Source organism: Hyalella azteca, unplaced genomic scaffold (assembly GCF_000764305.2).
Source record: "Hyalella azteca isolate HAZT.00-mixed unplaced genomic scaffold, Hazt_2.0.2 contig9419, whole genome shotgun sequence".
Lineage (NCBI taxonomy): Eukaryota > Metazoa > Arthropoda > Malacostraca > Amphipoda > Hyalellidae > Hyalella > Hyalella azteca.
The window spans coordinates 76,567-103,002 of NW_025939491.1; the positions used below are offsets into that span (position 1 = coordinate 76,567).

General features: G+C 37.5%; 2 protein-coding genes across 3 annotated transcripts in view; one reads left to right on the plus strand and one right to left on the minus strand.

Annotated features, from left to right (window-relative positions):
- The first annotated feature begins 797 nt into the window (after positions 1 to 797).
- LOC108683391 (acetyl-CoA acetyltransferase, cytosolic) lies at positions 798 to 7,597 on the plus strand. The gene is made up of 8 exons (XM_018172704.1): positions 798 to 904; positions 1,644 to 1,765; positions 2,109 to 2,221; positions 2,358 to 2,557; positions 3,115 to 3,350; positions 3,871 to 4,053; positions 4,491 to 4,653; positions 4,922 to 7,597. Exons 1-8 carry the CDS (start codon positions 859 to 861, stop codon positions 5,041 to 5,043), a joined length of 1,185 nt encoding a protein of 394 aa, XP_018028193.1. The 5' UTR covers positions 798 to 858; the 3' UTR covers positions 5,044 to 7,597.
- A 65-nt stretch (positions 7,598 to 7,662) lies between these two features.
- LOC108683390 (probable WRKY transcription factor protein 1) overlaps positions 7,663 to 26,436 on the minus strand; it is a 20,525-nt gene continuing 1,751 nt past the window's right edge. The window contains exons 2-12 of one of the 2 annotated variants that reach the window (XM_047882016.1): positions 14,367 to 14,449; positions 13,930 to 14,158; positions 13,640 to 13,790; positions 13,315 to 13,401; positions 12,801 to 12,990; positions 12,562 to 12,670; positions 11,920 to 12,420; positions 11,082 to 11,704; positions 9,642 to 10,754; positions 9,017 to 9,451; positions 7,663 to 8,615 (exon numbers count right to left, since the gene is read on the minus strand). In XM_047882016.1, coding sequence (XP_047737972.1) covers positions 8,608 to 8,615; positions 9,017 to 9,451; positions 9,642 to 10,754; positions 11,082 to 11,704; positions 11,920 to 12,420; positions 12,562 to 12,670; positions 12,801 to 12,990; positions 13,315 to 13,401; positions 13,640 to 13,790; positions 13,930 to 14,144 — 3,432 coding nt within the window. In that variant the 5' untranslated portion in view covers positions 14,145 to 14,158; positions 14,367 to 14,449 and the 3' untranslated portion in view covers positions 7,663 to 8,607. Of the gene's footprint in view, positions 8,616 to 9,016; positions 9,452 to 9,641; positions 10,755 to 11,081; positions 11,705 to 11,919; positions 12,421 to 12,561; positions 12,671 to 12,800; positions 12,991 to 13,314; positions 13,402 to 13,639; positions 13,791 to 13,929; positions 14,159 to 14,366; positions 14,472 to 26,436 lie in introns of those variants that run through there. The other variant, XM_018172703.2, reaches the window with a different exon arrangement.

Consider the following 26,436-nt stretch of genomic DNA (forward strand, 5'->3'; position numbering starts at 1 on the left):
TCTTCAAACATAGCTCATGCCCTCTCACAAAGTTGTGATAATAATTATTTTTCATGTTTCACACAGTGATTTTTCCCCCAGATAATCTTGCACATACTAGTTCTGTAGCTCACTAATGGGAATAGACATCCCTATTTTCTATATCCCTTTGATGCAATTTAAAATAATGCACTAAATTTCTCTAATTAAAAAAGCTAACAAGTTATAATGAAGTCTGAGCAAAAGATAAAAATTTTGACTAAAATACTCCATGTACTACACAATAATATATGCATATCAAAACTATTTTTGATAAACTTTAGGGTAATAGAGGACCATTTGTGGGGTAAGATAGGACCACTTGTGTTGTAAAACAGGACCATTTAGTGGTCCCGTCTTACCCCATGTCCGGTCCTTTTTTACCCTATTTTAGAATACATGTCAGGCAGTGATGGTAGCAGGTAGGAATGCCTAATGTCTCAAAAGTTGCTTATTACTTGCAGTTACCTGCCTACATCCACAAACCTGGCCAAAAAAATTTTTGTCATTAGATAGAGCTTATTTCCCAAATAGGGTTAACTATTTTGTGACCCTTCTTTACATAGGTTTCCTTTAAAAATTAGCCAGAAATTCATTATTTGCCGAAGAGTGTTGCCACAAACACTGAAATGACAGGCAATGATTGTTCTAACATATTCTTTTGTCAAATTAAATTCAGTACAATTAGAATGCACACCATGGGCTGGTCCTTTCTTACCCCATGAAGGCTGCGATCCTGTCTTACCCCATTTGACTATAATAAACTTGCTCACTTTTTCAGGTGAAGTTTTAGGACATTGTTTTTGTTTTTGGGTTTCAGATTTTTAGTTTCTTGTCAGAATGAGTGATAAGGTTGTTATTCTTTCTGCTGTTAGGACTCCTATTGGTGAGTTTCTATGTTTCAAATGATAACCGATAATTTCACAGGATAGGATGGAGCTCCACATTTGTATTCTGATTGTTTAAAAGAGAATTATATTATGGGGTTGAAATATTTATGTTATTGGTTATGGCTTAGAAACTGCTGAAACATCTGTCTATGCTGACATCTTTGCTTTGTCTTTACCACTGTATGTTGGAATTAAAAGGCAGATGGCACTTAATTCTGATTGTTTTGACATGATTAATAAAACCAGAAAGCAAGTTATCTCTAATACTAATGATCTTCTATTAATGAGGATCCTTCTCAGGATTCTAAATAAATAACTTTATGTAAAATAAATTAGTTTTAGTTGAGACAATTAAACTTCAATTGGTAACCAGAGAAAATTGCTGTTAAATTTGTGCTATTTATTGAGCCATTTTGAGATTTGTCTCAATAGACTGTGATAACAAGAGCTTTGTATTACCAGGAACTCAAATTATTAGAGGGGGCAAAAAACTTAATTGCTTTTGAATTGATACTGTTTGATTAATTTTATAGGCTTATTGGAAAGTGGCTTAAAACTTAACATTCTTTTGACAAAAATAATGCAATATAAGATATATGTACACTTCTAGATTTAGGCCTTATGTAGGCTAATCAATAATTGATTTCCAATTTAAACTTTAAATTTTTAGTCATCTGAAACTGCATTATTTTCTCTCAATTCATCATTATATGAAATTATGAATTGATACTCCAGGAAGCTTCAATGGCTCACTATCAACTGTACCTGCACATAAGCTTGGAGCGGCCGTCATGAAGGAGGCCATCAGCCGCGCTGGTGTAACGCCTGACAGCGTGTCAGAGGTCATCATGGGGCAGGTACCAGTATATATAATCTTCAATGATGAGGCAAATGAATCTTTACAATTTGATGAGGTGCAATAACTGATCACAGGTATAAGAAGCTTTATGATATGTATCTACATATAATATTTAATTATAAGGTGTTGAATGCAATGGCCATTTAGTACCAGCTGCAAATGCAAATTATTTGTGAAGGGATATTTCAGTACCAGCAAAACATCCTCATCTAATATATCACAGGTTTCATCTGACTGTTAGGTCAAACATGATGATATCTTGAAAATGAAAACTTGAGAATAACATTAATTGAAAGAATCATTCATAACTGTTGGATTACTCAAAGAAATCATTTTTGTAGGTCCTAACTGCTGGCTGTGGCCAAAACCCTGCCCGTCAGGCAGCAATGGATGCTGGCGTTCCCTTCCCAGCACCTGCCACCTGCATCAACATGCTTTGTGGGTCAGGACTAAGGTATGAATTGTTCCATTTACTATATATACAACTTATTGTCAGTGTTACTCTCATATTAGTTTCAAATGCCTTAAATGCATAGGTTATTTTTTCAGTTAGAATGCCATTTAAAGATAATACTAGAATGTACTTTCAGGTCTGTGGTGCTTGGGTACCAGTCACTGCGCTGTGGAGATGCGTCAGTGGTGGTGTGCGGTGGACAGGAGAGCATGAGTCAGGCTCCTCATGCTTTGCTCCTCAGGTCTGGTGTCAAGATGGGCAATGCTACCATGATCGACACCATGAACCATGATGGACTCACTGATGCCTTCCTCGACTACCACATGGGAGTCACTGGTAATCTTTTACTTTTGATATTTTAAATGCAAGCAATGTAGTTAACCCTTACACAACCATCTACATAATACTGGAAAGTAACATCAATAAGTGGTTGATGATGAATCAGAAATTTGCATGTTAAGAAACTGCACGCCTGAGTCCTAGTCCTGGTCTGTGATCAATAATATGATAGTGTGTAAATATAAACTGGACAAGTCCTTTAGCTTCTTTAGTTTCTATAAAGATTCCAATGTGGCAGTATGTGGTGGCTTATGTGGCAGCATTACTAGAATTCCCAACGACCTCTTTATTGCATCTGATAGTTATCTCGCACGCACCTCCGCCAAATCGCGATCAATGTTTTTTATTGGTGTAACGTAACTTAGGAGACAGATAATGATTTATTTTTGGTAATGCTTAGTTATGTATTTGGCGAGTAATTACGATAGAAAACATTCACAATTTTCCTCATTCTAAACTAAGATTAACAAGTACAACAGGTGTGCAGAAGAGGTTCATGCAGCTTAAGATTAAGTCTGCATTAATATTTCATTCATTATATCGTGTGTTTGCAGCCGAAAACGTAGCAAAGCGTTGGGGCATCAGTCGCGATCAGCAAGACAAGTATGCGTGTGAGAGCCAACGGCGCGCCAGTCATGCTCAGCGCTCAGGGCATTTCTCTGCTGAGCTCATCCCTGTACCTGTACCCAGCCGACGTGGGGGCGATGATATGCTCGTCATGGCCGATGAATATCCTCGCCCAAACACTACCATGGAAACTCTCACTAAACTTAAACCTTGCTTCGTCACTGTAAGTCTAGCAATTATTTCTTGCAATTTGTAACTTTTGAATAGGTCTATTTTTGTAAGAACGCTCTCGATTGAATAAAAATTGAGCTAAATCTTACTAACTTGAACTAAATCTAAATTATAAAAAAGATTCAGTAATCTAACTAAAAACTAATCTTTCCGTCGAGAATGAGTTTTGTAGTATAATTTGTTCATCAATGCACCAGATTCCCTTCTGTCAAAGTTTCAATGATACAAATTTCGGCTATATAAACATAAATATAGCTAATCTTCTATTATTTTGTAGAAGCATTTTGAAAATGCGCTGATTGAAAAATGTTCTTTCAATACACGGAAGGGCAGCATAATTTCTACGGCATAAAACCCATTTCTTTCTCCTGATAATTAGCTTATGGCCATGTACTATGATAGCTTGCGTACAAAATGATTTCAGTAATCTTACTATTCCCGCCATCATACTGTTTTATGGACTCGTAGCTTGAGAATAAAATGTTAGTTCCCCACTTGCAATGTGTGCACAGGACGGCACTGGCACTGTGACGGCAGGCAACTCGAGTGGTGTTAATGACGGTGCGGCGTGCCTGGTGTTGACCACCGCAGACAAGGCCACCACCGCGCCCCTGGCCACCATCCGCAGCTGGGCGCAGGCTGGCATCGAACCTGCCTACATGGGCGTGGGCCCTGTACCTGCTATTCGAGAAGCTGTCAGTAGTGAATTGATATAATTATCATACGTGTTCCGATCATTTAAGTTTTTTTATTTGTATTATGCTTGATATGTGACGATATCTGCATCAATTCTGGTCGAGACGAACCTCTTGGTGATAAATCTATTTAACTAATTTAATTGTTACGCAAGTCTATTAATGCGTTGCAGCACTAGTTGATATCATTATTTACGTTATAAGTTATTATCGTGGCCTAGAATATTTTCATAAAAATTAATTTCATTTTCACTTTCTCTTTATTGTGATTTGACGGAATTTATATTGTGGAAATATTGACACTCTTCTTTAGCCTTATAGACTATTGATAAGAATATTTTTCTATTCCAATACTGGGATCATTTCAATTCAATCTATCAACCCAGTTTTGATAAAACTGAAATTCTTGCTATTATGATCTCTTCTCTTTTGATCAGCTGAACAAGGCTGGTTGGTCAGTAGAAGACGTCGAGTTGTGGGAGCTGAACGAAGCGTTTGCAGCGCAGTCGGTGGCTGTCACGCAAATGCTTGATGTTGATTCTGCCATCGTGAACGTCAGCGGCGGCGCTATAGCTCTGGGCCATCCTATCGGCTCCTCTGGTGAGCTTCATGGAGCCTTTCTTGTAATTTAAGATGAAAATAGCGAGATCACAATGTATGAGAAAAAAATGGTAAGAAAAATGGTCAACATTGGGAAGATGGGAAAAATGGAAGAAAAATGGTCAACATTGGGTCAACATTCCCAATGGTCAACATTGGGAAGAGCCTGATAATTATTGAGAGAATTGTTTGTTCTTGAACTGTTTTAGCAATGATGCCACCTGCCAGAGCCCTGCCTTAATTATTAATTGAATTGTGACCCTCGCAGGGAGCCGCGTGCTGGTGACTTTGCTGCACGGGCTCAAGAGGCTGGAGAAGAGGAAGGGCGTTGCGGCGCTGTGCGTGGGTGGCGGCATGGGCATCGCCATCTGTGTGGAGAGGGAGGTGTAGTCTGAGCACTTGATCTACTGACGGTAAATCCCTTAACCAAGATTTAGGTACGAATATCATTTGTGACGGTTGATGCATCTGTACACAGTGTTATTAAATGGCAGCTGAAAGAGCTTGTTGCACGCGAATATGTCTCCAATGGCTTTTCTGGTCTCAGCATGCACCAGCGATTTACAGATCTTCGTTATTCAGTATAAGTTCTATTCCACTTTAAATTCAGAAAACGACTTGGTCTATGCAAGTCTGGCATTTCAATTTATCTTGGGGTTTTCTGTGCGATGATGATCTGGTCCGCTAGGAAACCGTGTTGCTTCTTCCGTCTTTGTTTTGTGGTCACATTTACTTGCCGCCTCGCAAATTTTCAGATTTGAGTGTCTTTTATTTGGCTGTAATCACACTATCTCGGCAGTTGCACAAAAATTGTTGGCCTGCTTTGCTACTAAGACGGTATTCTTCTATTGTGTCTTCCTTGAATACGTGCCGGGTAGCACGTATATATCGGAGAGCCTGGAGGATTTTATATTCATTTCCTCAAACTATCTTTCATCTAAGTGCCTTTATTATTCTCTAAGAATTTTAAAGTGAGTTCTTCACGAGTCTGTTAGATCATTCATAGCAATTGACGCTGGAATGCCATATAAGTGTTACGTTGGTGCAATAACAATTACTCGATGAGTAATGTTTATTTTGTGATCAGAATTTATTTGTCAAATTTTTTACATTGAATTATGTCCATAAATTGGCTTCAATTTTTTTTAGTAGATGAAATCCTCATATCTTGTTTCATCACTCTAAAGTCTAATCAACACTGAAAATAGAGAACGATCATTCATGCGAGAATACGGACCTAAACTCGGAATTGTCAGGTATTTATTGTTATATTTACTTGAGATAAAAAAAGACGAGTTATTCTTAAATTATGTCCTCGAAAAAAGTTGCAATTTTATGGTTACAATTTATATTTGTCAGTTTTTATGAGCTCATGAATAACTATATGATCTGATAAAGCTTTTAAGATGTTGTTACAGAAATTTCATACATTTGCTTGATCTTAGACCTATAATATTCGTAAGCAAAAACAATGATGTGTTGTAAATGTCTAGCTAAAATTTTATTCCTTGTGTGCCGTGTTGTAAATGTCTAGCTAAAATTTTATTCCTTGTGTGCCTTATATACGTACTAGCTGCAGTTGCCTGATTGAATTCGACCATTTATAAACTAGAATGTAACGCTGTGTACCTTCCTTGCTTGTGTTTGGCAGCTACTGTATTAACGAGTGTTTTCTCATATAATAGGTTTTGAACAAATTACAAATTTGAATATTTATGGTTTAACACAAACAACGCAAGGTACCAAAGCAAGAGGAAAATCGATTGTTAGTGTCCCACTTTTTAATCCCAACATTCCGAGTCAAGTGTTGTGCGATTTCTTTAAATAATGTTTGTACCTATGTCCGCAATCCTTCTTACCTTCAGCTACTTCTGTTGGCAGGTCCTGATTGATTTACTTGTTAAAGCATTTCAATTAATCTGTATTCTTCCATGAGAGTGTTTTATCAATGTTTTTATGCACTTTTTTGTTGCTGTATTTATAGCTGAATTATATATAGCCGAAAAGGATGATTAGGCCTAAAGATGAAGACATATCGGTGTAAAGAAAACTCTAGGTCTAGGATGATCACGATTTCATATAACTATTATCCAAGAAATGCCAAAATACCTATTCCATCTGAAATAGCGTGATTGTGTCGATTCTGAGCTTGAGACGTTCGAGTGCGTAAAAAACCGTTAATCGTGGTCGATATACAAGATCTCCAAGTTGATTCGAATTTCACAGGGAAAGATCCGCATTGATATCAATGGCTTAAGTGGAGATATCATTGATTCCCTGAGGTTCTCTATTAAATACATGGAAATCAGTCGAGTTCCATGGAAGATATTTATAAGTTGAATTTCTTTGACCATTGGCATCTCTGGTTGTCACATTATGACCTTGTTCGCGCAATATTTGTTTAAGCTATGTAGTTCCTCTTATCCATCCAATGTTATGTTATCGCTACTTGCTGAATTAACCTAGGATGTACTTTACGATTACAGTATTAATAGGGTTAAAGCTTTCGGTGTCTAGCGCCAATGACGCTGTAACCCTGGGCCCAGTATTTTCTGTCACGAGTGTACTGTTGATTTAACCTGCAATATTAAAGATAATAAACTTTTGCAATATAATGGTCGTAATGGTAGAGGTGGCATTTATATCATTCTGTAGTATTAAGTTAATTATTGTTTACTCGACTAGTTGGAATATGTTTTTGGATTGAATTAGGGTGAGCCTGGTATAACACACCGAGAAGGTGAGTTTGTTCCATTAGTAGTGTAAGTGGTTTCAGGGCCATTACGATTGAGGTTTCATCTGACGCTATTATTATCACTGGCTATCTTAAGTTAATGGAACTTAGAGATGCAAGTAGTGGGAGCTGCACGCTGTTTGACGGATATACTTTTTAGTCTTTTTATAAGTTTGTATCGTTGGTATATTAAATAACTCCTTTGCCAAATGTTAGTCCTTCCATTCCTCTAAGCAAAGATTGATGCAGAGACGGACAAAATCAGAGTTGTTATCAGTTATTCAAATTTATTTCATTTGATACGACTGATAAAAGGTTATTTGCTAATGTAATGTAGTATAATATCAGTCTATGATATATCGATGTGGAATAAGTGAACATGTTGACAGCAGCACGAAGTAACTCCTTCATAGAATGGCAAACGAGACAAAGAGAGCACATGGGCAGGAGAATATTGACCGTATCTTAGAGATACAGGGATAATCAGAAGGCAAGTGCAAGAGCGAGCAAATAACCCAGCGGGAGGACCTCTCCCACCGCATTAAAATCAAACACAGAATATACTTCATAATAAAGCCCCGTGGCAACTCAAAGATCAACTGATACAATTTCAATCAAACGTTACATTATTAATCAAACATCAAGGGATTCGCAATAACGAAAATTGCATGTAATCTAGGTATAAACGTCCGCCAGAGGGTGCTCCGTCATGACATGATGACAATGTCTCATGCGGCTTTTTGATGGAAAATCTACATGCACGACGAATCTCTTCCCCAAATGCCGTATGATGCAGTCATCTGGAAATTAATACTTAGCAAATCTTGGACAGTTATATTGGTCACTTTATTAAGAAAATTTCCCCGAACAATAAATAAAGATCCATAACATTTCAGTAATATAGTCACCCTCAAAATATTAATCACCGTTCAGAAAAGCAAGAAATTCACGCCTTTGTCAAATGGAGAAGGGGAGAACACAAAGAAATCGAAGATGTGCTAAAGGTAACGCGGTACGGCATTAACTGATCCATTACGATTGCAGCACAAGTCCACTCAACGAGCCACAGCACCGGCAAATGATTGCAGCCGCTAGACAATAATATTGTTACTACTCAAAGACTAAAGAAGTTGAAGCCGCTTAAGGCTGAAGCGTAAGCGTTGTGTTGAAACAGCAGAGATTGGCCTCTTGTCAGGGATGGTCCAGTACGGCAAGCAGCTCTACATATCTGCACGAGAATTGTAATCATGACAAGGAATAATTCGATATATATGAGCTAAAGTGATGTTTGCCTTCACTCAAAAAAACCGGTTGACTTATTCAAAAGAATATAATTAAATTTCGCCAAGCAAAAAAACCGTGACTCCTGAATGCGACAATGAGGAAATATAATCAATCCTTTCTTCATTACCTTATATTCTTAAAACAAAACGAAATTAGTAAGGATTGATTTTAGTAGAATTTCTAGCAAAAAGATACTAAAAAGTTATTATTTATTGATATATTTTAGAGTTAAAAATTAGCTGCAATAGGATTACCAACCAGAACATGGTATTATTCGAGTGCACTGATGTCTTTAAATAGAATTACCAATAGTATAGAAATTCGCAGCAAATATCAGTTACTTACTATCGAGCTTATGGGAGAGTTTGGCGCGGTGGAGAGGGGAAAGTGAGGAGAAACCTGGTGGAGGAGAAGTCGGTGGCCACACTGATGGGATCGCCTGCTGTTGCTGCTGTCGTAGTTGCTGGAAAGCAGCCAGCTGTTGTTGATGGTGTTGCTGCTGTTGTTGGTGTTGCAACAATGAAACCTGCTGCTGTGAGCTCAGCGTTGCCTGAAACCCACTGGTGGTACCTAGGTGCTGCTGTTGGGACAAGGTTGAGCTGTTGGGTGTCTGCTGGTTCTGTGTCGGGAGAAGAGACGACCAGGTCGAGGCTGGGCCATCCATCAGGCGCAGCCACTCGGGGGGAGAATCAGATCTGGAGTCGGTCAGCTGACCCGAGGATACAATTGCTGGGTCTAGCGCGGTCAGGTCTGGAGCACCGTTGCTATTGTTTGTCCATCCTGATCAACAAAATATATTCCAAGTCAATACATGAAATGAGGCTATACAGTTTTTCTTTTTGCCGGAACTGGTAGCAATCATTTCATTTTGGATTTCATACGGTATTAAAATTAGTAGTTGGCTACATTAAAGTGACACAGTGGTCTAATACGAATAATATATTCAAAGCTTTGATCAATCATGAATCACCTTTGTGGGAGTTGTGAAGAGCAAGCTGGTGAAGAATCGACTGTTGAGGTACCTGTGACGGCTGACTGAAATTGAATAAGTTAGATATCACATTGTTACCCGGTGTGTTAACTGACTGCTGCTGAGCCTGGGCCAAATTCATGCCAGAGAAAGCGTTAAGTTGACTCAGGGAATTTTGCTGCTGAGGAGCGTTCAAATTGCAGAAATTGAGACCCAGCCCCCCATTATTGAGAGAACTAAGTGAGAGGCCATTCAGAGAAGCGAGTCCATTGACATTGCTGAAGGAACTGAGGCTTGGGTTAAGAGCGTTAGTGGAAGACTCAAGGGTATTGAGGCTATTCATTCTATTCAGTGATGTCAAGGTGGGGAAGGCATTCTCTAAGTCTTTCATGGCAAAGGAGTCTTGTTTAGGCAACGAAAGACCTGGTGGAGGTCCTGGTTGCTGCTGAGCCAGAGAATGAGCTGAAGAGGCCTCCAGAGCCGCAAGTAAAGGATTTGTGCTCACCCCACTCCTTCCCGCAGAAGGATCCAGCCCAGGCTGGTGCCCTTGTAAGTTACTAAGCATACTCATACCAGGAGGCGGTCCGTGAGGTAAACGATTTGATATCAACCCATTAAGTTGAGGTGATTGATTCGAGAGATTATTACCAAGAGATGAACTAATACCGGAGAATAGTTTATTTATATCCACTCTGTTACGGGATACGTTATTAGAAACATTATGGATAGAAGTAACAACGCCATTGAAGCCCGGCGGAGGTAGCCTTGCAGCCCCGATGCCACCAAGACTCTCTCCGCCGCTGCTCATGAATGCTTTGAGGCCTGCATGCCCGTTCTGAGAGTCAACTTGTTGACGTAGCTGCTGTAATTGGTGGAATGACTGCTGTTGTTGCCTTTGCTGCTCATGTAGTTGATGTCTCTGAAGTTGTTCTTTCTGTTTTTCCATTATTATGTCCTGAGCTAATGCTTTATTTGTTTCCTCGAAAGGATCGAAGCCTAACTCGTCATCTATGGATTCGCAAGCTTTGGTAGTATTGCTCCAAATGTCGGCAGTAGCACAGGTTGCGTTCACAGACAAAGGTTGCTCGGTGCGATCGCCGATATCCCAGTCACCTGAATCAACATTGATGAGTTTAAAAATAATGAGGAAAACCATGACAAAAAAAATAAATTCACAGCAACAGGTGTTTTAGTAACACAGTATAGAAATCTGATTTGGAAAAAATGACCTAGGTTGCTGCTACAAGCTTCTTCAACAATATGAACATCTAATCAAGTCTTAATTTTCTGCTTCGAGAGAAGATACCTACCTTTATCTTCAATGATCTAAACTAGGATTTACAAAGAAGCTAATGGTAATAATAATAAACTTATTTAATTTGGTTGAAAGAAAACCAAGCAGATGCATAATAATGAAACTCAAAATTGACTTTAGCTCACCAGAATGAAGGGACGCGGAGGATAATTGCTGTGTAGTCTCGTGGGAATCAACAACATTATTAAGGGAAGTGATGATGTGATCATGAAAAGGATCATTGGCAGCATCAGCCGGTGGTGTGACATCGCGCAAGAAAGAAGGTTCACTAACATCTTCAGCCCGAGTTTCCGGAGACTGGTCATGCTCTCTTTCAGTAGTTATGACTTCTGTTATTAGAATTTCATCTGATTTCTCTAAATCAGTGTCAACAATGCTAATTGGTTCATGATTTCCAGGCACATTTTGTGTCTCAGTCGGATTGTAAGAATCATTGCTTAGGTCAGAATGATCTAAATTAGTGTTCGAGTCGGCAAGTCCGTTGTCAAACTGAGATTCTCTATTGCTGCTGGGAGACTGGGACTTCTGTCTTCTCTGTACATGAGCAGAGACAGGCGACCGGGAGGTGGCTTGCTTGCGTTTTGCTGGCGTCAAGTCAGAAGGAGATGACGATGCCGGCGGTGTGGTCGAGAGTACCGAGCTCAGGGACGAGGCAGAACTCTCGGAGGATGCAGCACTTGAAGGGCAAGGACTCGCTCGTGCTGCTGTAGAGCGGCCGCTGCTACTGGCACTGTCCTCATTTTGACCTCTGCAAGGAAGGTCATAAATGAGACCACAAGCCAGCACATATTACAGTCAATGCACTACAGTACATGTTTAACATCAAGGTATACAGAAAAGTTTTCACCCATCACCTTATAAGATTAGAATAAGTACTTTATTCAAAGGCAATCTCAGTATCCTATTAGAACCATATTAAAATCTGAACTTCAGTGTGCATAAAACGATGACAAACATAACAACCTTCGGCCGGTGTTCTGGTGGTCTCGAGTAGGAGTGTTACGGGGAGAAGAAGTTGCACAACCAGTAGAACCATTGATCACATTGCTATTGGAACCATTATGCTTTCTATTCTTTTTGCCTTGGTTGGAAGATCCACTTGAATTACTGTTAACAGAGTTCTGACTACCAGAAGCAGACGACACACCGCTACTACTGCCGCTGTAGTTGGAACCCAAATCCTTACTGCCCCCGAGGTTCAGAGATGGCCAACCCTCACCAGGACTGATAACAATAGAATCAAGTGGCTGTATACCAGCAGTGTGGAAACTGCCACCACTGATATTACTGCTATTGTTACTGGCACAAATGCCATTTATAGTAGCAGAGGTGCGACCGTTTCTTGAGCTGCTGCTTCCACCCACATTCCCACCATTGGACTCAGACAGACTATCTTTATGGGTCCGCCTGCCGCTCGAGTGAGACGACTCAGTGCCTGTCGAGCCACTCAAGCCACCAATACCCCTGGAAAAAAGCACTGATTATTGGACAGAAAGCCTCATTGATGAATATAAATTTCATCAACAGATATATGCTAGAAATTTGAAACTTATAAATGCTGAATCAATATACTTAGCCAATAAATTTACCAATAAGCCAACTAACCCATTTTTAGTAGATCCCACACCCAGATAATGTTCCTGCAGCTTCTTCTCAAATTCTTGATGCTTGCCTTGCTGCATCTCTTCTTTAGTAAAACTGGCCGCTTCATCACCTGTAAACAAACAAAACTCATTCAAATTAACTCTCAGAAATGACATCTCATGGAATATTCCATTATTTGGATGAAACCTTTTGTTAAACAATACAAGTTCATTAATACAAGTTTCTAATTGCCAGCTTACCCAATTCATGGAGATACATGCAATCATTTTTAGGACATTGCTGATTCTTCATGAAATGGGAACAATATTTAGTGGTGCCTAAGGAGACCTTGAGAGTTCTACCATCCACATGAATATTATTGACTTGCGAGATGGCCTTCAAAGCATCCTCAGCTCTCTGGTACGTGACATAAGCAGAAGCACTTGGACCCTGGGCACAAGGAGCAGAAAGCATTTCATTATCCATGGACCATAATAAATAGCAGAATAAATTTTCATGACAAAGCAATGCTATTAGTTTACTAGTAGCATTGAGTAACAAACATGTCCTAGGAGCATTTAATTGCAATTTTTTTATTTGCAAGTCAATTCAATCCAAACAAATTAAAATTATTGCCATTGAAAATTTTCAGAGTTTACCACTATGTGCCCTGAAAATAAATAATAGAATCTCCCACTTTCAGCACAGTTCATAGTAAAATTTTGTACAAGATTTTTTTTTACCAAGAGACAATGAAGTTCTGCAGATACTCACCTGAGACCCAGCATAACTTGTTGTGTGGTTAATAACAACTTTATGAATTTTACCAAATTTTCCAAAATACTCCATTTTTTTCAGAGCCTGAAAGTAAAAATAAATAATTTATCAACAAATTAATAAATATTTCATTAGGTATGAAAAATTATTGTGAATAATTTATAAAAAAAGTAGCTTCTCAGGAGAATTATAATTATCTATTTAAGGGCAATATTATGGATCAACAACTAGCATAACAATATCTTTTGTTCATATTAAGAAAGAAATAAGAATATAAAATGCACACAACAATATACAAACTTTAACCCATTAAATTACTTACCTCAGCATCTGCAAGTCTACTTGATAACCCCACCACAAAAACGAGATTCTTCTGAACCACTCTGACATTGGAGAGATGCTTCCGATTCTCAGTGACTTTCTGCTTGCGGATGAGCTCCTTCTGCTTCTTCTCCTGCTTAATCTTCTGCAATCTGAGAAATTTCAGCAATGCTTAGTGAATAATTTTTTTTCATACATAGCTTTCATGCTAGGTGTGTTTTTAGAATGCAGTCACTTTTTTCATGATAAAGATTGAACAACTGCTATCACATGATGGTTGGGTGCACTCACTCCTCCTGAGTTAGAGGCTTGTAGTCAGCAGGACTCTCGGTGTAAGGTTTCCTGCATGCAGGACACAGGCCATTCTCATCAGTCCGAAGCCTATGCCAGCAGAAGCGGCATATCTGATAGCCACAAGTGCAGGGGAAAAAGTTGATATCATCCATCTCCAGCAACTCCATGCACAATGGGCACTCAGGGCACTCGTCCGACTGGTTATGATTCATTTTCTTGGTTTTTGCTGCAATGAACAAAATGTAATCATTGCTGATGAATATATGACTTCAAAGAACAGTATTAATTACAACATCAAAATGCTTAAACACTAGTTTGTATTACAGTGGAAACATCTAAATATTATCGAAACTTAGAAATTATACATATTCATAATTGCAAGTTTTAATTGAAAAATGAAATCAAATTGTATAATATAAATTTATTCATAATACCTTTGGTCTTGGAAGTACAAGAATAAAGTACAATAATGCTTTAGAATAGCTAATTCACCAATAGTGGACTAACACTGACCAATCTGAAAAAAATGAAAAAAAATCAGTGAAACATCTTTAAAAATACTATAAATAACTTGAATATATGAATATATCTGCATTTTTCTTACTTTGAAAATAAACTTACGCACACCAATAAAAATCTAATTTCAATACTTTATTTAACCCTTCCAAACCTGTTTAGCACTGCTTACATTCTAGGGATAGAAATTAAAATCAGATCCAGGCAATATAATAAGACAGCATATAGGATATATATATATATATATATTAGATGGCAGAATTTACTTGTTTACACACGTGCGATCGATGACCAGAGAATTCGTTGATTTATATTATTAGTGCTGTCTCTTATACACATCTAGATGTGTATAAGAGACAGATGCACTACAGTACATGTTTAACATCAAGGTATACAGAAAAGTTTTCACCCATCACCTTATAAGATTAGAATAAGTACNCGTCCGGACGCTGAAATTATTTTCAGAGTAATTTTAAGTTTATATTTTGTTGTATCCACATTATTTATTTTATTGTATCCACTATACCATTCATATGTACTTCAGTCATTTCAAATTCAATTTCAAATGTTGTAAAACCATCTCCAGCTTGATAATGAAAATTGTATTTTCGAAACGTTGCAATCTATTAAAATGTCATTCGGAAACCTGCTTTTCGATCTCCCGGCTCCAGCTAGAAATTTGGTTCGACTAATTGAAAAGACGAACAAAAAGATTGTAAATAAAAAGCATGCTCTGGTCTTCAATCAAACTTGCATAAAAGAGAAGCTTTTGCCAAACTACACAAATATATATATATATATACATGTACACACTTGTATTCTATTAATATTCTAGTGATGGGCTTCTAATAACAGAAAAATATAAATTTTTTAAATATATAGAATAAATTAATAGAAGTCATCTAGAAGGAAATTTGCGCCCTCAGAAATGATTTGAAAAAGTTACGTATCACCATCTTGGAAAATAGATATTTTTCAGTCAGATCTCAAGACAAATCAGATGACATCTACTTTTTATTGGAATTTTCCAGTTCCACTATCACAAATTTAGAAAATTTTGAGGAAAAATCTTGAAACTCATGCTCCTTGGATCAGGTGGAATTCAAGAGTTAAAATATGTCAACACATGCGTAACATATTCTGATAAAAGAATCCTCTGAGCAGATCATTATTTGTGGAATCTTGAGGACTGGATTAGAGTTCATTAGAAGCTTTTTTGATGAAATAGCCATGCAAAAACAAAGCAAAACTGGGTGGAACTGATTTGCAGCAAATCTGTAGTATTATATCAGTTTACAGCCATGTCATACTAGCCCAGATTATGCACAACATAGGACAACAATGCCTATTCAACACTTATTAAAATTTAATCCTTAGCTCTGGAGGTAGCAAGGCATAATTGCGGTGAATAAAAGAATCTACCAAAGTTAACCATAGCTGGCTATCTCCAATCAATAAGGAACTCGTGGCATGACAATGTGGAAAATGTACTGATTGACATCATATGGATGGGCACATGTTGTCCTTTGACACAGCTAATTAATTCACAAATTAACTGTGATTCGAGTGCAATTACTTGGCATCTTCAAGAGCAATAAATTGGGTTCCTAATGTTTAGCCAAATTTAAGATGCAGAATGTTATTCCAAATTGTAGTTCATTAATTCAATATCCATTTGACAGGATCATTTCATCCAATAATATACAATCCAATAATTCATTATATTCCAGTCTCAAATTTACTCTGTGAGATAGTCTGGGCACATAATTTCAAAAAAGGTAAGAGATTGTAAGTTCATCAGCCAATCATTGACTGCCTTTCAAGCAAAATCCACCAATCATAGACAAGAAAATGGAGTGTAAGTACTTGCGTTCACTTAGCAAATTTTGAAAGTGTGGCCCCTGGACTTGACTGGCAAGATGTCAAGTGTAATGCAGACTTCCCTCTGAAAACATCAAGTTTCTATTTCTCTAATAAAACTTCCAATTTTAGTTAAATATCCAGGGACTGACCAATGAGTTGACAACTTGAGAACTAAATACACTAGCAGGTTAACCCAGCAGTGCTTAGGCTTGAGTCCTGCAAGTTCTACAATTTGGGAGTCCTAGTCCCATAAGTAATAATAAAACTTATGTGCTCTTCTTTTAAGTAACACTAAAATAAATTTTATGTAGCCAAATACTCCTACATTGATAAATTTGAAACATAATGATTGAATTGATTTGGCGAGTTTAGTCAAAATGTGCTAGTTATTTGCATGTAAGGAGCCTGGACAGGTGTAGATGAGCAGGTGAAACTGCAACCAAAGGAAGATTAAAAATGCAATCATGAATGACTGATAACCTGATGGGATGTAAAATATTAGAAAGGCAAGAACAATGAATACCCTTAAAACTGGCAGCAGCTTCATGTCCATGCTGTAACTTATAAACTAGGGGGATCTTAAAATGAGGTTTGAATAAAGCAAAAGATAAGGGTACAGATCAATCAAGGACACACTGTGAGCAAATTTGAATGAATATGCTTACTGAAACTAATTGAACCTGTAATTGAATGATAAACTAACTTTTTTTTAACTAAACCATATCAGTGAAAAATTAACAAAATAAAGTAAAATGCAAGGGAACACATGAAAATGAATTCACACCATTAGCTAGTTAACATCAATAAAATTGTAATAACAATGAAGATAAATAATAACCTAAATTTTCAAAACAGAATTATATTGACACTCTTGTGCTTTATAATATATCATTACTCCCACTTCTTTATAATATATCATTACTCCCACTTTGAATTTTAATAAAATTGAGCAATTAATGAAAAGTGATGTTTGGTAAAAGAATGCACAAAGGTTGGGCTACACAGTAGCCTAATTCAACCCCAGGTTACAATACCATGTGCCTCTGTAAAGAGTATACACACATTTCCATATTGGTTAGTGCCCTTGAATAACCCTCAAATTATGGAATGTAACATCTGTTTGTGAAACGTCATGAAACAATAAGAAATTATAACAATATTTTAGATCAGTGGTTCCCAAACTTTTTCAGGCTGGCACCCCCTTTGGCTCCCTAGTGAATTTCTAGCGCCCCCCCCAGGATGGAATTCTAAAATTTACAGTTCATATATTATTTTCGCTACACCTAGACCAGTTTTTCGATACAACATTATTTGAGGCAAAAAAATTAACTTCTTATAGGCTTAAACACGTATAGGTATTAGGTAAACTGGTTAAGGTATAAAAAGTTTCTAGCTATAAAGTCATCACTTAACTTGGAAATGTTGCGTGTCTGCAGGGCAGCTTGCACAGAGTTGCACTCAACAATTAAAATTATAAAAAGTACTAGTTCATTAAAGATTTGTCTCTTAATGTGACAGCAAAGAACTTTTCCATGATGCACACAATAAACACGCAATTCATGGGACTGATGGGAGCAAGACTACACAGAACCACGAAAGTAAGCTCCCGGCATGCAACTGACAGAAACAAATGACGATCGCGGATGCAGGGATGGCAGACAAAATCATTCAGAATTTGAAGTGAATTCATTAAGATAAATTCAACATAATAGGGCAAAAAATGGAAAAAATTCAAATCTGGAACGTATAAATAGGTTTTTATAATTAAAAAAAAACTTTCAATCAGTTAACTCTCAGAATGGAATGTGGATCAAGTCTAATTATTGTGAAATCGAACTTGACATAACCAAAAGCTATGCCTGTGACGCCGCCATGTCAGATATGATCGTGAAAACACCATGTGAATGTACGCCTTGGATAAGTGGACGTTTATCTCATACTTTTGTGTGATATCGAAAACTTTGTTAGTATTGTCCAATCGTGAGAATTTTTACGATTCTGGATGTGTTTTATTTTTATTTTAGAACGTATTCATTGCAAAAATGTGTCCGCTAGCCTACAGATAAACGACTAATTAACTTGATTAGTCGTTGGCAACACGTGATTGGATTTCAAACCACGCGCGATTTCGGAAGCACGGTAGGTCCCAATGAGCTCAGTTTATAAATTTTCATTGCAGTGGAAGGTGGTGTAACGCGGTGGTAGGGTTGGTATTTCGATACGTTTTCTTATATTGACATGAGAATATATTACATATACAGAATTCCACACTGGCCCCCCCCCACAGACATACGCCTCTTTCTTGAAATTTAGTACGCTGCAATTTTAAAAGATAAAGGTTAAATACAATTGCGTATTTCACAAATAGAATCCCATTTAGTGAACCATTATGTTTTTCAGCTGTTTTAACTGTTTCAGCACTAGAAACCTAGGACGTCGCGGGCGAATTTACGGCTGGACTCGTGGCCGGTCTCACGACCAATCTCCAAATTCAATTATCAAATAATATCTCCCAAACTAATGCACGCAGCTCTATGAAACTTGGAACACGTATTCATCAGAACCTAACGGTGATGTTTAGCTTGTAATTTTTTCTTAATTTCACCATCATTCGCGAGTTGCGCGTTTCTTGCGAAAGAGGCCGAAATTCGCAGTGATCAACGAATTTCTTTCAAACTATTGAACAGATTTGAACGAAATTTTGAAAACACATTCCTCACTACCAAACGATGATTTTTTAGCTTATAACAGTTCTTTCGAGTTTACCTTCGTTTGCGAGTTTCTTTCATTTCACCGTCATTCTTGATTTCACACTTCCTCATATTCGGCCTGTATCTCCGGGTAATTTATCACTTAAATTCGCGGCGATCATGAAATTTTTTCTAAACTACAGAACAGATTTCAACAAAACTTTGTATATAAATACCCAACCTCTCAACGGTGATGTTTAGCTCGTGACATTTCTATTTTGCTTTCGTTCGCGAGTTATACAAATATAGGCGGAACGGCCGGTTTTTCTACCAGCCGGTTTAACCAATCTTGAGCCTCATACGTATATAGCCGTTTAACTCGCAAACGATGGCAAAACGAAAAAATTGTAAGCATCACCGTTGCTGAGGTTAGGTATTTAAATACTAAATTTCGTTCAAATCTGTTCAGTAGTTCGGAAAAAATTTCTTGATTACTGCGAATTTAAGCACATATTGCTGTTTAAATCACAAATGAAGGTGAAATGAAAAAATAGAACTCGCTAGCGAAGGCGCAATCGAAAAAAATTTCACGAGCTAAACATTACCGTTCGGAGTTAGGACTGCAAATTCAAAATTTCGTTCGAATCTGAGCTCAGTAGTTAGGAAGAAATTACTTGATCACTGTGAATTTCGGCCCGTATAGCCATATAAAGATGGCAAAAACAAACGATGGCAAAATTCAAACAATTTTCACGAGCAAAACATCATCGTTAGATCCTAATGAATACGTGTACCAAGTTTCATCGAGTTAAGTTCATTAGTTTGATAGATATTCCTTGATCATTGAATTTGGAAGTTGGCCGTGAGACCGGCCGCGAGTCCGGCCGTTAATTTGTCCGAGACGTAAACCCAGGAGAGGTTAAATGACAGATCTGGGTGAAAAAAACCATCGCTGGGAGTCATATGCTGCACGTGTTGTGTACAAATCGTCAAACAAACGTTTGAACTTCTGACATTGACTTCGGACTATCACCCCCCTACCGCCCTCTTCTTCCTTACCGCCCCCCAAAATCTTTCCATCGCCCCTAGGGGGGCGATTTCACCCACTTTGGGAACCACTGTTTTAGATAAATCAAATACTTCAACATCTTCAGCATCTGATTGAGAATGAAAATAGGAGTCAATTCTGTCCTTGCCATACATCATAAACGTTTACTTGCTCAATGTATGAAACCGTGTAAAATGAATATGTTCAATCAAAATTCCAACATAGTTACTATGAAAAGCAGCCCATTTGTTTGTATTCATTTGTCCATCTCAAGCAGAGAGTTTAACTCTAGATTTGCTTTTGTATTGCAACAAAAATAATGCAATATAAAGTAAAGAACATTTCAATTTACTGGATGCACACAGGCATGAAGTGGTCCGTGGAAATAGCTATAGACGCAATTTTTCTTATCAACTCCAAAAAAATGTCTTGTCATATTCTAATGACTACAGAACAGATATGCACTTACGCAGTAAGATATATATAGATACATGAAATATGAGTAATTATACTAGTGACTAGTTGGTTGATTTTTACAGCCCGTAGTGCGGTTGCATGAAATTGATAAGACTGCAAGGAATCTAGATTTATATCTTGTCCCTGATTATATTGCTAATTACTACTTATTTATATACTCAATGTGTGGCATTTCAGCTAATTGGGTAGTGACAGGAGAGAAGACTGCTGACCGACCCAAGTCAGGAATTTAAATAATTTACAACACTTCTCTTCAACTTCACTTCTTGTTTGTCTGTCTGTTCGTCTGTCTGTCTGCTACAAATCTTGTAATCGAAATTTAACACACTTCTACTTATCCTATCGATCTGAAATTTTGCATACTTGTTTAAAGTTGGAGACAATGCATGAATCAATTGTCAAAATAAATGATTTTAAAAAGTAAGAAAAATTTTTTTTTTCAATATTAAAAAAATTGAAAAAATAATTTTGTCAGCTACAAATCTTATAACTGATATTTGACACACTTTTACCTGTCTAATTGATCTAAAATTTTGCACACTTGTGCGAAGTCAGAAGCAATGCATGAATCAATTAACAGAATAAATAATTTTGAAAAAATTTATATATTAAAAAAATTATATATAAAAAAATTGAAAAAATAATTTTTTTAATATTCGAAAATTAAATGAGAAATTCATTATACATCTCTAAGATTGGAGACACTGGATTCTTTTGAAGTGTTGTCTTTAAAAAGTAATTTTTAAACGTATATTATTTTAAAGTTTTTGTAACTGCATAATGTGCAAGTAAATCTTTTTGTGATGCGTTAATGTCGATTATATTAATGGCACAAATCATGTCATCCGGCATTTAATTAAGATGGATACTTGAATAATGCAACGAAAGTTGTTTGACATGTCGGTCCACGAAGAATGGCCGAAATCGTCAAGCGGCAAAGATCCCAAAACCAGGCTGCAAATCGTGCAACCCGGAAGCATTCCAAGCGCACGGTCAGGAACTGTCAAGACGAGAAAGCTCTTCTTTCTATCGTTCCATGACTTCCATCAGGACCACGAACTTGACCAGGAAGAAGATACACCGCTACAAGAGCTAGGAGATGAGTATACGTTATACTACGAAGAAATTTTCTCCGTCGACAGTCCTGTTACTTCTCAAAATCGAAGCCGCCGACGCTGTGTGAACATTTATTCTGAAAACGATTCAAAATGAGTCAAAAAAGCTGATCCAAGGGAAAATTTCTCATTCCTCCGGCGGTTAGAAGTGATAACAAAGTAATATAATCGTTATTCGTAGGTTGATAATCCTTACCAGGTTTCCTCTATATCCATGGCCCTACTATGAAGTTTTTGAGTTTCGGTGTTAATGTTTTGTGTTTAATGTCACGATCTATCGTTCTAAAAGAGTTGCTTTATAATTATGAACGAGCGATTTTTTAGAGGTGTATATTTCTTTTTCTTGATTACTAAATCTAAGGAGACATCTGTCGTAGGAAGTCACCAATGTAAACACATTTCTCGTTTACAGCCTTCAGTCTAGTTTCACATCATCTCGTTTGGGGAAATCGCCCGTGATGAGTCTCACCGCGGTCGCTGGCCCTTCGACGTCGTGGGACGATGACGAAAATTTCGTCCTTATTACGTTCATTGGAAGGCAATCAGGAGTGCGACACTTCGGAGAGTCCCTTCGTACATTACTTGAGATAGCAACGACAGTTTTGCCGAGCAAAGGCAAAATTTTCAAAATATGCGAAAAGTTCGATACATATCAAAAAGGAGGTTAATTTACTTTTTTTTTATTTTCAATAATTCTAAGAGGCAAACTTTGTTCTTGTTAGTGAAATAATTTTACAGACATTGAAGGCTAAATGTAACAAATTTACTTTCAACATCAATTTAGATCAAATTAATTTTACAGTTACAATTAGTTGTGGATTCTAACGAATTTTGAATAATTGTGGAAACACTGTAAGTATCATAGTATTACCGTTCATGACATTTATAAATCATATGACGTGCGATGGATTCGTGCAAACGTGATATCGTTAGGTTGTCAGTTCTGCAATGAAATTGTAATTTTTATGCACGGAACAAGAGGCTTCGCAGATTTAATGGGTCCAATAACTTTAGTTAATTAGTTTAATTAATTTAACCTGAGTTAAAAATTTAGTTAACTCAGGTGAAGGTATTTCGCATGCCTTATCACGATCATCAGTCGTGTCATAGAAAACACATTCCCGTTTTTTTTATACCTGACCTGTATAATTTTTCATGAGCTCAGGGACTAGTTTTTATAACGTCTCGGAAGAATTTACGGTATAACTCACGAATGAAGGCGAAATTAAAAAAAACACTTGTGTGAAGTCAGAGGCAATGCTTGAATCAATTAACAGAATAAATAATTTTGAAAAAATTTATATATTAAAAAAAATTATATATAAAAAAATTGAAAAAATAATTTTTTTAATATTCGAAAATTAGATGAGAAATTCATTGTACATCTGTAAGATTGGAGACACTGGATTCTTTTGAAGTGTTGTCTTTAAAAAGTAATTTTTAAACGTATATTATTTTAGATCAAAGACAATATGTCATATAAAATTCTAACATTAAATGTAAAGGTAAATTCAAATAAATAATATATGAATCAATTATTTTAGTGATTTCATATTCAGAATGAAGTATAACTTTACAAGCATCAATGTTGAAGTACTGGAGGCATCTGTGCAAGTTGCCATTCTCTCCAAGTTGGCTGAGCAATACAATACAATGTACATATACAGTACAACATACAGGGTGCGCCACAGAAACTTACTTATTTGAAAGAATTCCCACGCACTAAGCTGGGCGGGTTGAGGGGCGAGAGGGGGCGCATCTGGAGGGGGAAGTTCCCATGTTTGTTTCTATCCTAATTAGTTACCATCATGATCTGGACTAGAGAGCAGCGGGCCTTCGCAGTCGAAACCTTCATTTCCAATGGTCGCTCACTTGTTGCTACGCAACGCACCTTCCGCGCTCGCTTTGTAATTCCTCCTCAAAAACTCGTTCCTGGCCGAAATTCGATTCTGTCGTGGGTTACCTCATTTCGAGAGTATGGAAGTGTCGCTAAACCCAGAAATGAACGTCAATGGACCATCAGAACTCTGGAAAATTTCGAAAGAGTGAGGCAGTCAGTTATGCGTTCTCCACGGCGTTCGGCTCGCAAACACGCCGCTGCTATGGGAATTTCTGAAACCACTGTTCGACGAATTCTCCAAGAAGACCTTCACTTTCATCCCTATAAATTGGCTGTTGTGCAAGAATTATCTGAACGCTATTTTGTTGCCTGTCAAAATGCATGTGAAATGCTGGTTAACAACCTGCCTGAAGACGCGGTCGTTTTTTTCAGTGACGAGGCTCACTTCCACATTTCCGGCTGTGTCAACAAGCAAAACATGCGTTATTGGTGTGGTGTTAATCCACGAGAGCTTCACCAGAAGCCACTTAACTGCAAGCGAGTTACTGTCTGGTGTGCGATGTCGGCAATGGGAATAATTGGTCCTTATTTTTTTGAAGAAAACGTTCGCGCAGTTACCGTTAATGGAGCTCGTTACAGGAACATGATCGAAGAATTTTTTCTTCCAAGACTCGAAGAAATGAACGTTAGGAACGTGTGGTTTCAGCAAGATGGAGCCACAGCACACACAGCACGAGACTCGATGAATTTGCTGCGACAACATTTCCCTGACCGCCTCATCTCTCTCAGAGGCGATCTTCAATGGCCGCCATGCTCTCCAGATTTGGCTCCATGTGATTTTTTTATGGGGTTATTTGAAATCCCTGGTTTATGGCGATCGACCACGGAACATAGCTCACCTCAAGAACAACATTCGCGATGCCATTGCCAACATACCGATTGATATGCTGCAAAGAGTGGATGTGAATTTAAAAAATCGACTTCATCAGTGTATGCGCATTGGAGGTCGCCATTCATCAGATGTCATTTTCAAGACTGTATGAAAGAAAATTGGGAAATAGTATTCTCAAATAAAACAACAATCAAAACAATATTTCAAGTACTTTTGTTTTTATTGACCTTTCAAATAAGTAAGTTTCTGTGGCGCACCCTGTACTACATGAATTGCAATTCCTGACGTGTTTCAAATACTGAAGAATTGAGAAGTGAAATATATTACTTTCATAGGTTGCAAAATGAAAACAATGACAAAGACTGGCAAAATAACAATGACTTACTTCTGTGGGTTGCACAGGCTACCAGTTAGGACAAGAGAGTTGGGAGCATGTGATGTCACATGCGATACATCATAAAGCAAGTATTTTTAGAAATGTTTAGCGGGCCATTCTTGACTTATGATATGTTTCGATTCTCATTAAAATTTATAAGATAAGATAAGATTTATTTCCTCTTTAAAAAAGAGGAAATTAATGAATAATTAATAATATTAATTTTCTATTATTCATTATGGCCATCCCACTTGAGGGCAGTGGGACAGCCACATGCTCCAATACAAGAGGGGCGGTAGCAAGCGTGGAAAACATCTACCTTTAGGGCAGCGACTAAAGGTTTACCACAATTTCTGGTACCAAAAGATTTCCGCTAGATAAAAAACCTCCTATCCAATTGTTAATAAAAGTGCATGATCGGGCTGCAAGATTCCAAATGTATTAAAAATGTGTCACATTAGAGCCACATGATTTCAGAAACAAGTAGGAAAATTCCAGTCCTGGCTGGCAGCAGCAGCACGCTGGTTCTGCTTTGGTGCAACAATAGGAGCAGGACAAGTCACAAGCATGCTGCTTGGCTGCCAGCTCACCCGTATTGGAGCAGGCATGGAATAAATCTACTTGGCGAGCCACGACAATTTTTTTGAGCTACAGTATTATGGATTTGCCAGCCGCGATTCCATTTTTTTGGCCATGATTCCATTTTATTGAGCAGTGAATTCTATATCTCCGTCAATTCCATATCTCCGAAAAGCCATTTACAAGGCGCAAATTTCTTTACCAAGTCCATGCACATGTTATCCCAAATCTAAAATTTAACCCTAAAACAGTCAACCAGCAAAAATAGCATTTGTCTTTACTGTAAGCTAAGCACATGTTAATGCAGTCTGATGTGACTGCAACTATGCGCTATCTTCAACAAAACGTTTAGGTTGACTTGTTTACATTACGATGATTACATTCTGCAAGATATTTTGGCAGGAACGGTAAAGTAATGCAGATTGCGGATTTTAGGCTATAGCCTACAGATGGTTTTCAAGTTTAGTCCAAATTTCTAGGTAGGCCTATTTAAAATATGTTCATAGGGTAAACGCGGTATATTCCGACACATTAAGGACGCATCAAGAAATTAAAAACTATAAAAAAAACGTATGCGTTACGCAAGTTCTGTTGCCTTCACGTGACTCTCAAAACACTTCACTACGCGTCAGCAATGATGAAACGTCACAAAATGTTGCCATATTTATTAAAAAGCCTTTAGACGTCACCATTTCAACCATCAATGAACGCACGGAACTAAAACAAAGCTTAATATAAAGGAAAAACTAGAGAAGTGACGGAATTACCTACGATGTTGGAATATACCGCGTTTACCCTAACTATAAATCATAGTGACAAAGCAGAGAGTTTTTAAGACTCTCCCTCAAGTTCATTTTTGAGTCCTATAACTAAAGTAAACCAGTAAAGTATCCTGGACACCAGCAGTATCATACTTGAGAAATTGGTTTAAATCAGGATGGAATTCTAATTTCGGAGGTTCATATATTATTTTGATCCACCAAGACCACTTCTATCCAACATCGTTATTTGAGGCAAAAAATGAACTTCTTAAAGGCTTAAAACACGCACGCTAACTTGCTCAGTTTCTATAAAGTACCTAATCACTTGGAAGTTGTAAACCTGCACC

Coding starts and splice junctions, on each gene's coding strand:
- LOC108683391 (XM_018172704.1), top strand. CDS start 859: ATGAGTGATAAGGTTGTTATTCTTTCTGCTGTTAGGACTCCTATTG. Junction 1,766..2,108: donor CAGAGGTCATCATGGGGCAG/GTACCAGTATAT, acceptor TCATTTTTGTAG/GTCCTAACTGCTGGCTGTGG. Junction 2,558..3,114: donor CTACCACATGGGAGTCACTG/GTAATCTTTTAC, acceptor GTGTGTTTGCAG/CCGAAAACGTAGCAAAGCGT.